This window comes from Anas acuta, chromosome 3, assembly GCF_963932015.1.
Source record: "Anas acuta chromosome 3, bAnaAcu1.1, whole genome shotgun sequence".
NCBI lineage: Eukaryota > Metazoa > Chordata > Aves > Anseriformes > Anatidae > Anas > Anas acuta.
The window spans coordinates 46,734,875-46,748,242 of NC_088981.1; the positions used below are offsets into that span (position 1 = coordinate 46,734,875).

Below are 13,368 nucleotides of genomic sequence, written 5' to 3' on the forward strand. Positions count from 1 at the left end.
CCTCTCACAAAATCAAACAAAGCTAGGAATTTTCCCTGCCTGCACATGCTTGTATGTGGCTGGAATAAGCACAGGGAGCATGTGGTAGGGCTGACTCACCGGCACAACCAGACTCTCCTGTTGCCGCCAGCCCCTGATGTAACTTTTTCCCTGCCTTTGCGAGTGGGTTCTCCCTTCCCAAACCTGCCAGCAGCAAGGCAGCTTTGTGCAGAAGGAACTTGGGGAGCCAAAGACATGTTGCCAAGAGGTCCAAGAGGGGTCCCTCAGGAGGACAAGGCACATTCGCATTGGTCGTCAGAGCTGCTGCTGCTCTAATTCTTGTAGTGTGTGTGTGTTGAGGGGAGGTGAAAAAAGAGGTGACAGAAAAGGAGGAATTGTAGAAAGGCTAAAAAAAAAATAAAATAAAATAAAAAAAAATCACAGCACCAGAATTGCACCCCAGTGTTTTACTGACAAGATGTGTAAGTCCTTTCCCAGATAATTTAAAGCTGAAATGAGACTTAATTGTGCCAGTCCTGATGGCCCAGTCTGCGTGCATTGCAAATTACTCACATGAGCAGCCCCACTGACTCCACCTGAAGTATTCTCAGACGTGCACAGTCTGGCTCACAGTGACTAGTGACAGCAAGCTGTAAGGGGAGAAGGGATGACAAGGGTGAAATTGCTCTGAGGCAACATTATTTACTACTTCCCTCTCTCCTGAAATATCAGAAGTTTAACTATTTCATTCACTGTTTTCACTTCTGTTTTAAACCAGACATTTGCAAGAGTGGCAACCATTTCTTTCAAAGTTTCCTCACACAGGGAAATCAAGACAACAAATCTAGAGTAGGAGAAAGTCCTACTTCATTGCTATGATTTATTATCACTGTGATGTACATGACAACTAACATAACACAGGTGTTTACTTCAACAAGATAAAATCTTGAAAGACAACTGAGGAACTACATCCCCGCTTCTCACCTTCCACTGTACTGGGGCTGGCCAACAGAAAGCGTTTGGTTGCCAGCTGACTTGTGGTTGAGCATGACCAAGGATAAATCAGCTAGTATCGGGCTTTGTTGGGACTAGTGGTATGACTTATGGCTTAGATGATTTTGATTTTACTTTATACCGATCATCTGCTAATGAAAGTTCTTGCTTGAGAAATCCAAAGTCTTGTCTCTCACAAACAGCATTTACCTTTTTATTTCAAAGGCAAAATTTCCTTCACTGCAGAATTGGCATCTGAAATCTAGCTGTTCACAGCTACAAGCCTGAGGCTACAAGCATTGTTGTTCTTACAGTAAATTTAATTATTTTAAGGCACTTCAGTTTCAAAAATCATACAGTAGTCTGAGAACTGAACTGCCAGAAACTCAGGTGATTGCATAAGAAGCCTGGTGTTTTTATGCTGACTTTTTTTTCCAAACACAGCCAAGGATGAGCGATCCTAACAAAGTAAAATGCAGCATCCAGGACACAGACAAGGATCTTTTAAGAGTCACCTGATATTTAACATCACATCTCAAATGGAGATGTTGTATTGCACAAGTACCTTCTCCTACATCCGGTAACACATGCGCACCTTCGTTGAACAGGAATGCAGGACGCTCCCGCACTGCATCCTTTCCAGCCCCTTGAGTTTAGCGTGTATTTTAATAGATCTGTATTTGTAAAGGGCATCATGTATAAACCATCACTGTGCTGTAACTGTATTGGGATACCTCTAGTTAGTCAAAAGCTCAAAACAGTGCAACCTGAGCGCACAAACATCACTGAGAGTACCCACATGCTAGAGTCTTCAGTACACGCTGTGAACACCTACAAAAACTTGGGGCAGCCACGCATTTTCCTGAAAAGCAGCAGAAAATTTAAGCAATCTTGATATTTTGCCATCAGATGACAGTACCAATCCAACAAGTAAAACGTGATGCATTAGATACTCTTGCACTATTATCACATCTGTCTCATCTCCCACATCATACCAGCAAATTTCGACTCCCACCAATGCAATCCAGCTTTGCCTACTCTGCAGGCCCTCACAAGCGCAGCGGCTATCCCCACTTTTACATTCCACTGGCTAAGAGACAAAGAAATGCTGCTCGTGCCTGTAGCTGCACCTGTGTCCCTTCGGCTCTCCTCAACCACACCGGCAGTGGGAACCTGTAGAGCAGCTCAGTCCATCCACAGAGCCTGCAGCACGGAGAAAGCAACGAACACGAATCAAGCCAAAGCAAGTGACGGCCATCTCTCGTGCTGCTGATACCCACCAAGCTGATTTGGTCTGAGAGCACGACTCGGCTGGTTGAAAAGATTGTGCGAAGTTTTTATTCTGTGGGCCTGACTAAGTAAGAAGTCAAAGTTACTTTGTTTTGCTTACATCCTTTATTTTTAAGTACATTCAAGATCGTAAGACACTCGGATACCGTGCAAGAGAGCGCTCGGCTCTGTTCTGCCTGAGCATTTCAGTCTTGAGTGCAGTTACCCACATCTGCTGCTGCTGGGGTGTTCCTACCAACCTCATTTCACAGACAGGGAGCTGAGGTACACAGGTTCAGAACAGGAGCCACAAAGACACATGGGTGAAACAGAGCTGAGCTTCTGCATGGGGAGCTGGGAGGGGAGTTCAAGAGTGAAGCTGAGCAAGGCCCACAGGTGCTCTACCTGTGTAGCGTGACCAGGGACATACCCAAGCAGCTCAGCCATTGAAGGAGTGACTGTGGGTGTGCTGAGTGACTGGGACATATTGACTAGCATGTCCTGCTCTGCTCTCGAACAAGCATGTTGTCTGCATGTATCACCAATTTTCTTTCCACTGCTGTTAACTTGGACAAAATAAGGTAAGGTGATCGTGCTTTCTCTCATGGAATAACGTAACATGACTTTGCTATTGAAAACCTAGGTAATCACACTCGCCCTGCTTCAGTATCTGGACAATGCTTAATTCCTGTTCCAGGCGACTATGTTTTACTGGATATGGCTGCAAGGCTCCTGCCCAAAGTTGCACAAATCACAAGTGATGGAAGAAACATCTCAAACCCAGGTGCTCCAAGTGTTCGATTTGTGTCCTTGTCACTGAGACATTCCTCTTCCTTCTGCTTGGACTGAGTCATGCATATTGAAAAAGGCTTTCTAAAAAGTCTCATACTTGGCAAATTCTGATTTAGACCTGAAGTCTTGGTTGCAGTCTTTCTATAAGTGAACCGTACCACCTGGCTGTCCTAACGAAGGTAAACTTTGCCTATGAAGTGTAAGACAGCACAGGGGAGGCAGGGCAGAACCTCAGAAGAAAATAATGTTAAATTCAAATTAGGCTGAAGAAGGGAAATATTTCCAATAGAGAAATTAACAAGTTTGATTAAGATAACAGGGAGATATGGCAAATCAACTCTTCAAGGGCTGAGATAATTTCAATTTTCTTCACTTAAAATTTGAATCTATAGTCTCTGATGAACTTCTTGTCAACATAGGCTGGGCTTCTTGACAGCGCTGCTTTTCTTTACATTTGTCTTCTCCTCCTGGCTCATACGAAGTCCAAATTAACTTTATTAAATCTGTTCAGGACAGCATTCAAAACTCTGACATGATTGTATTCTTTATCTTCTTTCAATCCACATAGGTATACATTTCCTATTTTCTCTCAGAAACAAAGCTGAATTCCACAGAAGATCTGCTTCATTCATTGCCTTTCAGGGAAAGAATCAAAATGGTCTCATCACTAAGGTTATATGGGAAACATCATCCAAGAGCATGCAAGTAATGGCCCTGTGGCCTCCTTTGCCTTGTAGTACTGGATCCACTCTATCAAATGATCCAGAGATGTATTAGAGTATTATGCATGTGAAAGTCTTCAGATTGCAACCATGTTAAAAATAAGACATGGATTTTGCCATGCTAATTAACATATAATAATATCTCAGAATTGGTAAAATGTTTATACTTTTGGAGATTAACAGGTAGGCTAACAAAGAAACTATGTTCCCTGCGCCCCAATTTTACTATGTATTACTACTCAATGTCTGAGGCCAAGGCCTTAATGCATTCCTTTAGAAAAGTCTGTGCTCGAGGAAGAGGCATATTTATAACTGATTTGCAGTATCTTCTCATTTCACAATCGGATCTGTACAAGGTACAGTCTCAGTCACATGAAAACTACCTTGTCCATTGCTACAAACTATCCAGCAACAGATCCTGGAAATCATAGCTCAAAAGGTGCACATAACTAATAAGATAAATATTACACTAGTATTACATTGTGCATTTCTACCGCATGCAATTACTTTGAGACTCCAAAATAGCTACACTAGTACCTTTATTACACAGCAACACATTTCCCATAATAGTTCTGCTTACTCAACCTGCCTTTTTACTGTACTACCTTCAATTTAAAAAATACTCCTTTAAAATACTGCTCTACAAAGCAGAGACTGATTGAGCTTCAAAAGACTGTGAAAGCAAACCACAAGTATCACGAAGTCAAATCAATTGTTTCATTGACTGACCTATGGCAAGAGGACCTGGGACCTTCTTAGTTTCAGGTAGTAAAGGTACCACCTGTTTAAGAAAGACCACACTCATTGTACTGAAAGTCAACAGAATTCACTCAGAAAAGGTCCCAACAACAAAAGTCACTTCTCTGCTTAGCCTTTTGTCTGCATAAGTGATTGACAAATATATAAAATTTATTTTTATTAATTTAATTGGCATTTCATTTAGAAAATTTAATTTAATTTACTGATGAGCTGCTGAAATGATGCAACATTGAGAGATATGCCATTGGTATCTTTTCTTGAACCTCGCCTCTGAGTTTATTCAGTTTAATATTCAAAGGAGTCAACCTTGCTTGCTGCTGGATAGAAACACTAAAAATGGAGCGGCAGAAATGCAAAAAAGCTAGTGTACTACCATACTATTTTATAACAAAGACTTTAAAAGGTATTTGGGGATTTACCGTTTTACCATGGTTAATTTTTAGGAGAGATAAACTCAACATGAACTAGCTGTCGGTTGCCTAGTTTTCGACTGCAAACTTGTTATAGTAGGAAAGCAATTAGTTGATATTACTCCTTTTACTGGTAGGCCTGAATGGCAAAATGAAAGGCATCATTTCAGACACTGCATGTTATACTCTTCAGCAATAAAACACACTCGGTATTTTGACACTGCCAGTCATTAAGTTTGTATTTTCTCAATGAAACTACAGTAGCTATAGTAAAAACATTCAGGGAAAATATAGCAGAGTTAGGCCATCAGCCACAAACATACCAAAACACCTATGCAGACAACACTGGTAGATGAATGGTAAAGTCTGGTGGTAGAAGTACTCCGTTAAATTCCACATCTGACGTGAATTTGTAGACCAATAAATGTAAGTGCTAGCACAAATATGGTCATAGATAGGTACTACTGACTAAATTCTCATGGTGCAAGAGACAAGGAATATCACCGTAATTCTGTTTTCTATGGATCTGGATGGAGTACGGGTGGGTTTGCACAGTGTGTATGTGCTAGATAGCCAAAGGCAGCACAGAAAGTGAGGGCATGCCCACACTTCAGTAATCCAGGACTGCAGAGCACAGGCAAACTTGGGTGTGTATCCAGAGTAACAGCAAGGACATCAAGGGGTGCTTTACCTCCTCGAGCAGCACACACCTCATGCTCTTACTGCAGTGAACTACCAGGATTAAAGCTAGTTCAGATCCAATTGTATGCCACCAGTATGTTAAGACTCATGATGGAAGAAATCTTTGAATGCTAATTTTGACAAATTTTTCATCCCCCCTGGAACAGTGTGGGACAGGACTTGTACCCAAATGTTAGTATTTAGCCTCCCCTGCCCTAATTCTACCAGACTCCTACAGATGTCACATTTAGCTTTACCTATTGTATGCATACTTCTAGAACACACAGAATAAAGAGCGTAAGGTAGGAGGATTATTATTTTTTTAAGCAAATAGCTTTGGTAAATAAATAACATCTGGTTATATTTTGAGGTAATCACATACATATTAATGAAAATATTAAAACACAATTTCTACTCCAGAGTTATGTTTCTCACTAGATCCATACTATCTGGGATGGCAAATTATTGTCATTTTCTATAGTAACCAGAATAAACTAAAAAGCTTTAGTACAAACTACTTCTTCTCTTCCTTATTAGCTCTAACACTTGCTACAGAGATGCTTACAGAACTGTATCATCATCATCATCACTTGGTCATCTCCAAGAAACGAATAAAATTGATGCATCCATAAATCATGCAAATGTGTATTGTGTGTTTATAGTAAGTAATGCATACTTCCTTCATTTAGTTACAGACAACACAACATATCCATTAAGCAAATGTAAAGCAAAACAAAACAACAACAAAAAAATTCTGTTAATCAGATGATCATGAAAATTTGTCTTTTCAACAAGTAACACCTTTCATAACAGTGCTAAAAGCATTAATGAAAATTGAAGTGTGAAAAATGTACATTCTTTATTCTGTTGTTTAGATACAGAATAAAATTTAACTTTTTCAGAAAATAATACTATAGCTACAGCTTTGAGAGCTGTCAATTTGCTTTTGAGGATAAAGTACATGCACTTTTTTCCAGTTATTTTATTGCACATAATGTACAGTCATAATTGGTGTTTTATTTACATGTGTTTTGGCAATGTCCATGTTTTTTTCCCCTCAGAATACATTATTTTGCACAAACAAAACCTTAAATGTTTCACACAAACTGCCATAATACAAGTAGAAGCATATATGTATATATGTATTTCTTTTTAAATTAATTCTTTGAAGAGTTTCAGATCTCAGCTAATCTTTGCCTTGGGAGTCGAGATTCCTCCCAGTTAGCCTGTTGTCAGAGACGGACATCCGGACTGCTGGCATCGAGAAATGGACACTGCAAGGACCCCCCCGCTGCACCTCCCTCCTGCTCCTATGCAGAACCATACCACCTGCAATTAGTGCGCAGGCACATAGAAGGAAGAGCACCGTACTTTTGTTAACCAGTTTGATTCAACATTGATCACCATGTGTTAATGTTATGGCTTGTGTTATTAGAACAGTATTCCATTAATAGGGTTTTAGAAAAATATATCAAGTATATTAAAAACAATTTCCAGTAACAATTCTGTACTTTCCCTAGGAATGTGTTATTCAGATTTCATTCTGTACAACATGCTATTTATGATGACTGTGATTGTTACCCAGATACAAATAATTAAATTTCATATACTCGTGAGTATGTTTCTCCCAAGTTACAGTGATGTCCTAATGGGCAGCAACATGCTTCAATGCTTCCCTGCATTATCAGGGCAGAAAACTTTTTAGTGGTCCCCCTCGGAGAGTCCATCTTGGAATAAACTGTTATGTGCAGATTTATTTTCTTACATGCTTTTTAAAGATCTGTTCAAATAAAATACCAAAATCATCAGTATACACTGAGCATATGTTCATTAAAAATCTTTGAAAGATATCCCTGAAGACTCTTTGTGAAGTATTTTCTATATTGGTAGCACAGAAAAAAAATATTGGAGAAGTAAAATTTGTTGTAATTTAGTTCAACAGTTCACTTAAGAAATCAATAGCATTGCTGAGATTTCATTTTAAAAGGTTCTGTGGTGTTTTTGTTTACATTCTGAGCTACTTAAAAAAAAAAAAAAAAAAAAAAAAAAAAAAGGTTTATCCTAAGATTAATCCACTTTATTTGATGGACCAGCAACTCTCTACTTAACTTGAATGATCTTTCTATGAAATGATCTATGATCTTTCAAATGTAAAGACAGCTTAACCCCAGAATAGAAACAAAGGAAAAAAACAATCTAACGCCAGTGATGTAGCAATATTGAAACCATCCTCAAATTCAGTTATAAAAATAGCCTGCGTCTTTCCTCTAAGCAGGCAAAGTATAAAATAGTTAAATTTTCAGACAGGCACTTAGGTAAACTGAGAAATGCATTTGGTGGTCAACAGCAATTAGCATAAAATTTTGATTTTTCCCTTTCCTTCAACTTTAAAGTACTTCAAAATTTAAGGCAATTTTCTCTAAAGAATGAGATGAAAATGCACTGTGAACAATGTATGACAGTAGTTCGTATCTAATAAAAATAGAAAACGCTAAAAACATTGCAGAAAAGTAGTAGTTTTAGGAGTAGAACTATTTTTCAATATAAAATGTTATTAGTATGCTGTATTTGAATAGTTTCACTTACACCAGAGAATACTTCAGAGTTTAAATGCGTGCCTCTGATGAAATATTTTAATAATATAAACTAGCAGATCTGAAACGACACCTGTGCCATTACCTAATCAAAAGGTCTTGATATTACCTGTTGTTTTTTTTTTCCACCATCTAACTGTGACTGACTTTTAGGATAACACTATATTCACGATCTGTTTATATTTCTGTACAAGTGAAACTATTCTAAATGCATTGATATTCTAGCTGTACCTAAACACTTTTGTAAAACAAGCTAAAAAGTACACACTATTCTAACACAAATGTCTTCGTCATAGCTAACCTATTTTTCCTCCATAAAATAGATACATTCTATTTTAATTATTACATATAAGAACTTTTTAAGTTTTCTATCACATAGATTTCAAGATGTGTAGTTGAAACATCATAAATTAAAGGTTCTGAACAAATGCAAAGCCTCATTGCCTCATTGTCTGATTTTTTTTTTCTATCTACATAAAAAAAAAAATGGGGTTTCACAAAAACTGCTGGCATCTGAAGAGTGATCTACATCAATGATCTCCCTTGACATTAGCTGTAACTGTCCCCTTAAGATTACAAATCCAGGCGGACTACCCAGGCTACGTAAAGGAGCCTCAGACAATAGAAGTTTTAAGAGAGAGAAATGTTTCTGTAAAAATAATCTGCATAGAAGTACAATCAAAACAGCATCTTCGCCATTTCAATTCCCTGCATTCGTGTTGCTACAGTCATCCACAGGGACAAAGATTACATAAAGGCAGCCCTGGAATTTGAAATGGCTCTTGCTTGGTAATTTAGTGAAAGGTGTGTTTTTGTACTTTCTGCAGTCATTACGAAATGATCCAGTCTGACCTTTGGCTTACAGAAATTGTACTCCCCTGAGCTATGCAATACTGATAGACTATTGCAGAAGTACAAAAAAAATTACATAAAAAATAGCATGGCATGAAGAAAATAAGGCACTTTTGGCAAGGAAAAAAAGAATATTTTGTATTTCAATGCATGGTAATTACATCTAGATGTATTTTGTGCTTGGAAATATCCCACAATGCAACAGGTGCCAAAACCAACACATCCCAAATTGCTATGAGATTAACTGCAACCTCTGAATGGTTCAACAAAGAATCAAACTGGTTTCTGTACACCACCATGATTTACCAATACATTGGCATCTTTGCTCTTTTGCTGTGAGCTGAGAGTAATTATTTTAGAGAAAGAAAAAGAAAGTGTGGAATTAGTAATGCAGATGCTGAAAGGCAAGTGGCAAGACTCTACAAGAAGAATGCCTCAAAAAAAAAAAAAAAAAATGCTACTTTGTTCCCGTATCTACTGGCACCTATTCCCCAAGGTAAAAGGCCAGGATGACCAAAGCCAATTTAATAGTAGTGTGCAGAATGTCAGCCGACAAACAACATAAAAACAAGTCACGTTGTGTTATCTGTGGTCACGTTCTTCAGGGTTAGTCCAGTAACTCAAGACTTTACATTCTTCCGTCTTTATTTGTTTACTTTAATTAAACATGTAATGGTTAATAAACAGACATAGTCCAGAGTTAGTAGGTTGGTATTATAACATTTATTAAAATAATGCTATGGGTTAATAGAAACAGCAAAGAACCAAAGAATTAAAATGCAAGCTATGTAAAAACCCAACTAAAACCCAAATATGTCTAATGTATTCATCCAGTAGCTAACTAAAAGCCCAAGAAAGACAACACTCCCAATATAATAAAGTACTGCAAAACAATTGGCAATTTTTCAGTTATCAAAATTGTGGGTTTTGCATTTTGTATCCTTTTTTTTTTTTCTCAATCAGGAAAAAAATTCTTTTGAATGTTATATAACATACATATAAAACAAGATAGAAAAATACATTATAAACTTGTAACAATGGCTGTAAATACATTATCTTACATGTTTCTCATAGGCAATAGGTTGGTTATGGTACATACATAGCATGAAACTACTAAGATAATAAAGAATAGACAAATACATGTCATCTGTACGGTTACATACAAGCGACACTCCCATCTACCCACTCTAAAAAAAATTACATAATACTGTCAGAAAGAAGTCTTAAAACTACTTATTTTAATAAAGAAAAAGTCATTAAAGAATGATAATACTGAGAACCAAGGCATTCAGAGATTTCAAAAGTCATGCTTTTTTTTTTTTTAAGTTGATCCAAAATTTTGTCAACTAAGTTTTCAGAAGTTTGTTCAGAGCAAACATTACTTTCACATGTCACACATCTGTTTCATACACTTCCCCCCCATCCCCAATAAAAGAACTTTGATAAACATCTAAAAATGTCCAGGTTTTATCATAGTTGAGATGAAACTGGATCAAATACTGGTATTGTTTTAGCAAATCTCTCTTCAAATGTTCGAGTGTCGCAAGTTTATTCAACCAACCAACCAAAAAAAAAAATCAAAATGGCACAGCATATACTGTAAGTAAAATCAACACAACTGTATGTGTAACAGGAAGACAAAGCCAGTGGCACAATAAACAAAAAGCTAGCTGAATACGAAAGGATGAATGTCTATTGCATAGTAAATAAACTGATAATTATTTCCAGGTGAGACAAGATGTTAGATGAGGTCACCATGCAGGTGCTTAAAATGTAAGCCCTCTTAGCTTACTATTGACCTTTCATTTGGAAGCTGTGAAGATTTGCAGGAGGAGAATAAGTTGACAAGAAGGGGAGTAAAGTTATCACCTGATATTTGCCAAGTTTAGTTCTGAGCCCCACACAAAGTAATACTTAATGTTTTTAGACTTAAATAATGTGCGTTCAACAGCTTCAACTCCTGTGATTGCCCAGCTATCTCATGATGAAAATCTCATGTGGAAGCGAGGGTTAAAAATACAGTATAGCTGGGCTTCAAACAGCTAACTGATGTCCTTCTCCTGCTTATCTTACAAAGGAAAGCCGGTAGGCAGATCTAACATTAACCAAAGAGAAGCTTAAAAATAAGTAACTTGCATACTGTTTGACACTGCAGGAGCTGCTTACCAAAACTGGGGACATGCTCAGACTGTAACTGAGGACTAGCTAAGCACTTTCATTATCTGCAGAACACCAGTTTTTCTGGATGACTCTGAAGTCTGCTATGTCTGATGCATATTTATTCCAACCAAAAAAATCAAGAAAACTCATCTCCATCCCTGAACAAAAATGAAATACTTCCAGCTCTACAAACGTTTCTCAGCTAATAGTCTAATTTAGAATGAGACTGTCTGTAACACAGAACCCTTTGGTTTACATTGCACAAGTACTGTATTAGCTCTGGTTTGAGAAGTAGAGTTGTGGAAATAAAAATGATGGGCTGGATTGACAAAACCTTAGCAAATAGTTTCCATAACGCGTTTTTGGCAAAGTCACATCACACTAATATGGCAAAAATCAGGTAATTAATATGGTCAACTCATCATTTGTCTTTCCTCACAGCTTCTTTTCACATACTGGGCGACTGAGTGGCATGCAGTAACTTGTCTGAGGGAGAAGCTGATTATACAAGACATTTGACTAAATGACCATGAAGAAAATAAGGCACTTCCTTTTCTTTAGACTTATTCCAATACTTAAAAAATAAAAAAGAAAGACTAAAAGGCTCTTTTGGTCTTTTGTTTCTTGACAACCACCAGAAAAAATCATTTAATGAAATAAAGGGTTTCTTTGTTCTTTTTTTCTTTTTTTATAACACTTGAAAGTATAAAATGCTACATTTCCAAAAATATATTTTTTTCTGCACCAGCACCCTTGTATAGTAAAAGTATCTACTTTTTTTGTTCATTTTGTTTCAATGCACTACACTTTATCTACAATTTCGTTACATGTATACAGCAAATAGGCAAGCATGGCTTTTACATCCTTAATGAATTTTTTTCTATACAGGGAGGTTTAAAAAAAATATTTGAACAGTTTGCCCAGTAATGTGACACATAATGCATGTACCTTGTTCTCATGTAATCTTCTGAGGAGATTAAAGTATGGTTAAAATAATTTAAACTCGGATTCGCTTTCATAGTGTTGCTGTTTTGTTCTCTGCATTAACATAGTTCTGAAAATTCATTGAAATCTGTATCTCATGGCACGCTTTCTTTTAAAACATCCAATTTGGCAGGCAATAGAAAAAAGGCTGCAACTTTGGCCCTTTGAGGGCACTGGTAGTGACTAAACAGCACGTCAAATTTTGAATACTTTTGGAATCCCTTCACCAATGACATCCCTGACCAAAGGTTCATGCATGATGCATCATCACACAGTACATTCAGAGAGAGCTCGGACTTCTTTTTTGAGAAGAAAAATATTCCTAGAAGTCTCTCACAGTAACTGCCTCTGTCATCGGTAGTTAAGGGACATCTGTCTCCATCTCGCGCGAGGCCTCCTTACCGTTCGCTTGGGGCGGGACGCTAGAGGATGATCAGTGCGGAGGGATGAATTGGACCTTATTGCTTTACTACTATTCAGTGCAGGTTCTAGAACCACTTTCACCCAGACAGGAGAACACAAAAAAGCGGAGTTGGAGGACAACAATTTCTTTGTCTGTTTTGTTAGATGGTAAGACGAACGGACAAGTGCCCCAGCTCGCTGCACTGAAGACAGGCAAGCAAAGGCGATTACCAGTTAACTGATCAGCAGGCAGGCATGGTCAGGTCATCATTGGGTGAAGAGTTCAGAGGTCAGAAGGTCATAGGTTAGTTGCCGGTGGCGGCTGGGTGGTTAGGAACAAAAAAAAAAACAAAACAAAAAAGAAAGAAAAGATAGAGAAGAGATTAGTTCCAGCTAGTGACGGCTTAATGACAACATGAAAACTAATCACAACTAATAAAAAACAAGCATGTTTAATTCTGACATACTGATCGACACCATCTACGGAATGCCATAAAATCATGACAGCCCTCCATCATGATTTGGACACGGGAAGGAGAAGCCCGCTCCCACAAAACCGGTTAACAGGAGAAATAGAGATAAAATACGACTAACGACTAATGGTTAGTAGCAGTCGATGAAGGAAATTGGAAAACAACGAACGATGAACAGTTTTGGAACTCGGTCGGAAGAATTTGGAAACAACAGTCAGTGCACGGCATCAGTATCTGACTGCTATTAAGCATTAGTACCTCCCCAGGTGCAAGCATTAAGCAACTATTAATGATGGAT

The 13,368-nt window shown here is 37.8% G+C and overlaps 1 protein-coding gene across 8 annotated transcripts in view; it reads right to left on the reverse strand.

The window, feature by feature from the left end:
* Positions 1–8,311: 8,311 nt before the first annotated feature.
* The window catches only part of QKI (QKI, KH domain containing RNA binding), a 154,034-nt gene continuing 148,977 nt past the window's right edge, over positions 8,312–13,368 (reverse strand). For all 8 annotated transcript variants that reach the window (XR_011094885.1, XM_068676955.1, XM_068676948.1 and 5 more), the window contains one exon: positions 8,312–12,919. Coding sequence is in view for 7 of the 8 variants with exons in the window: in XM_068676955.1 (XP_068533056.1) it covers positions 12,903–12,919 (17 nt within the window). In the remaining variant the exon portion in view is untranslated. The remainder of the gene's footprint in view (positions 12,920–13,368) is intronic.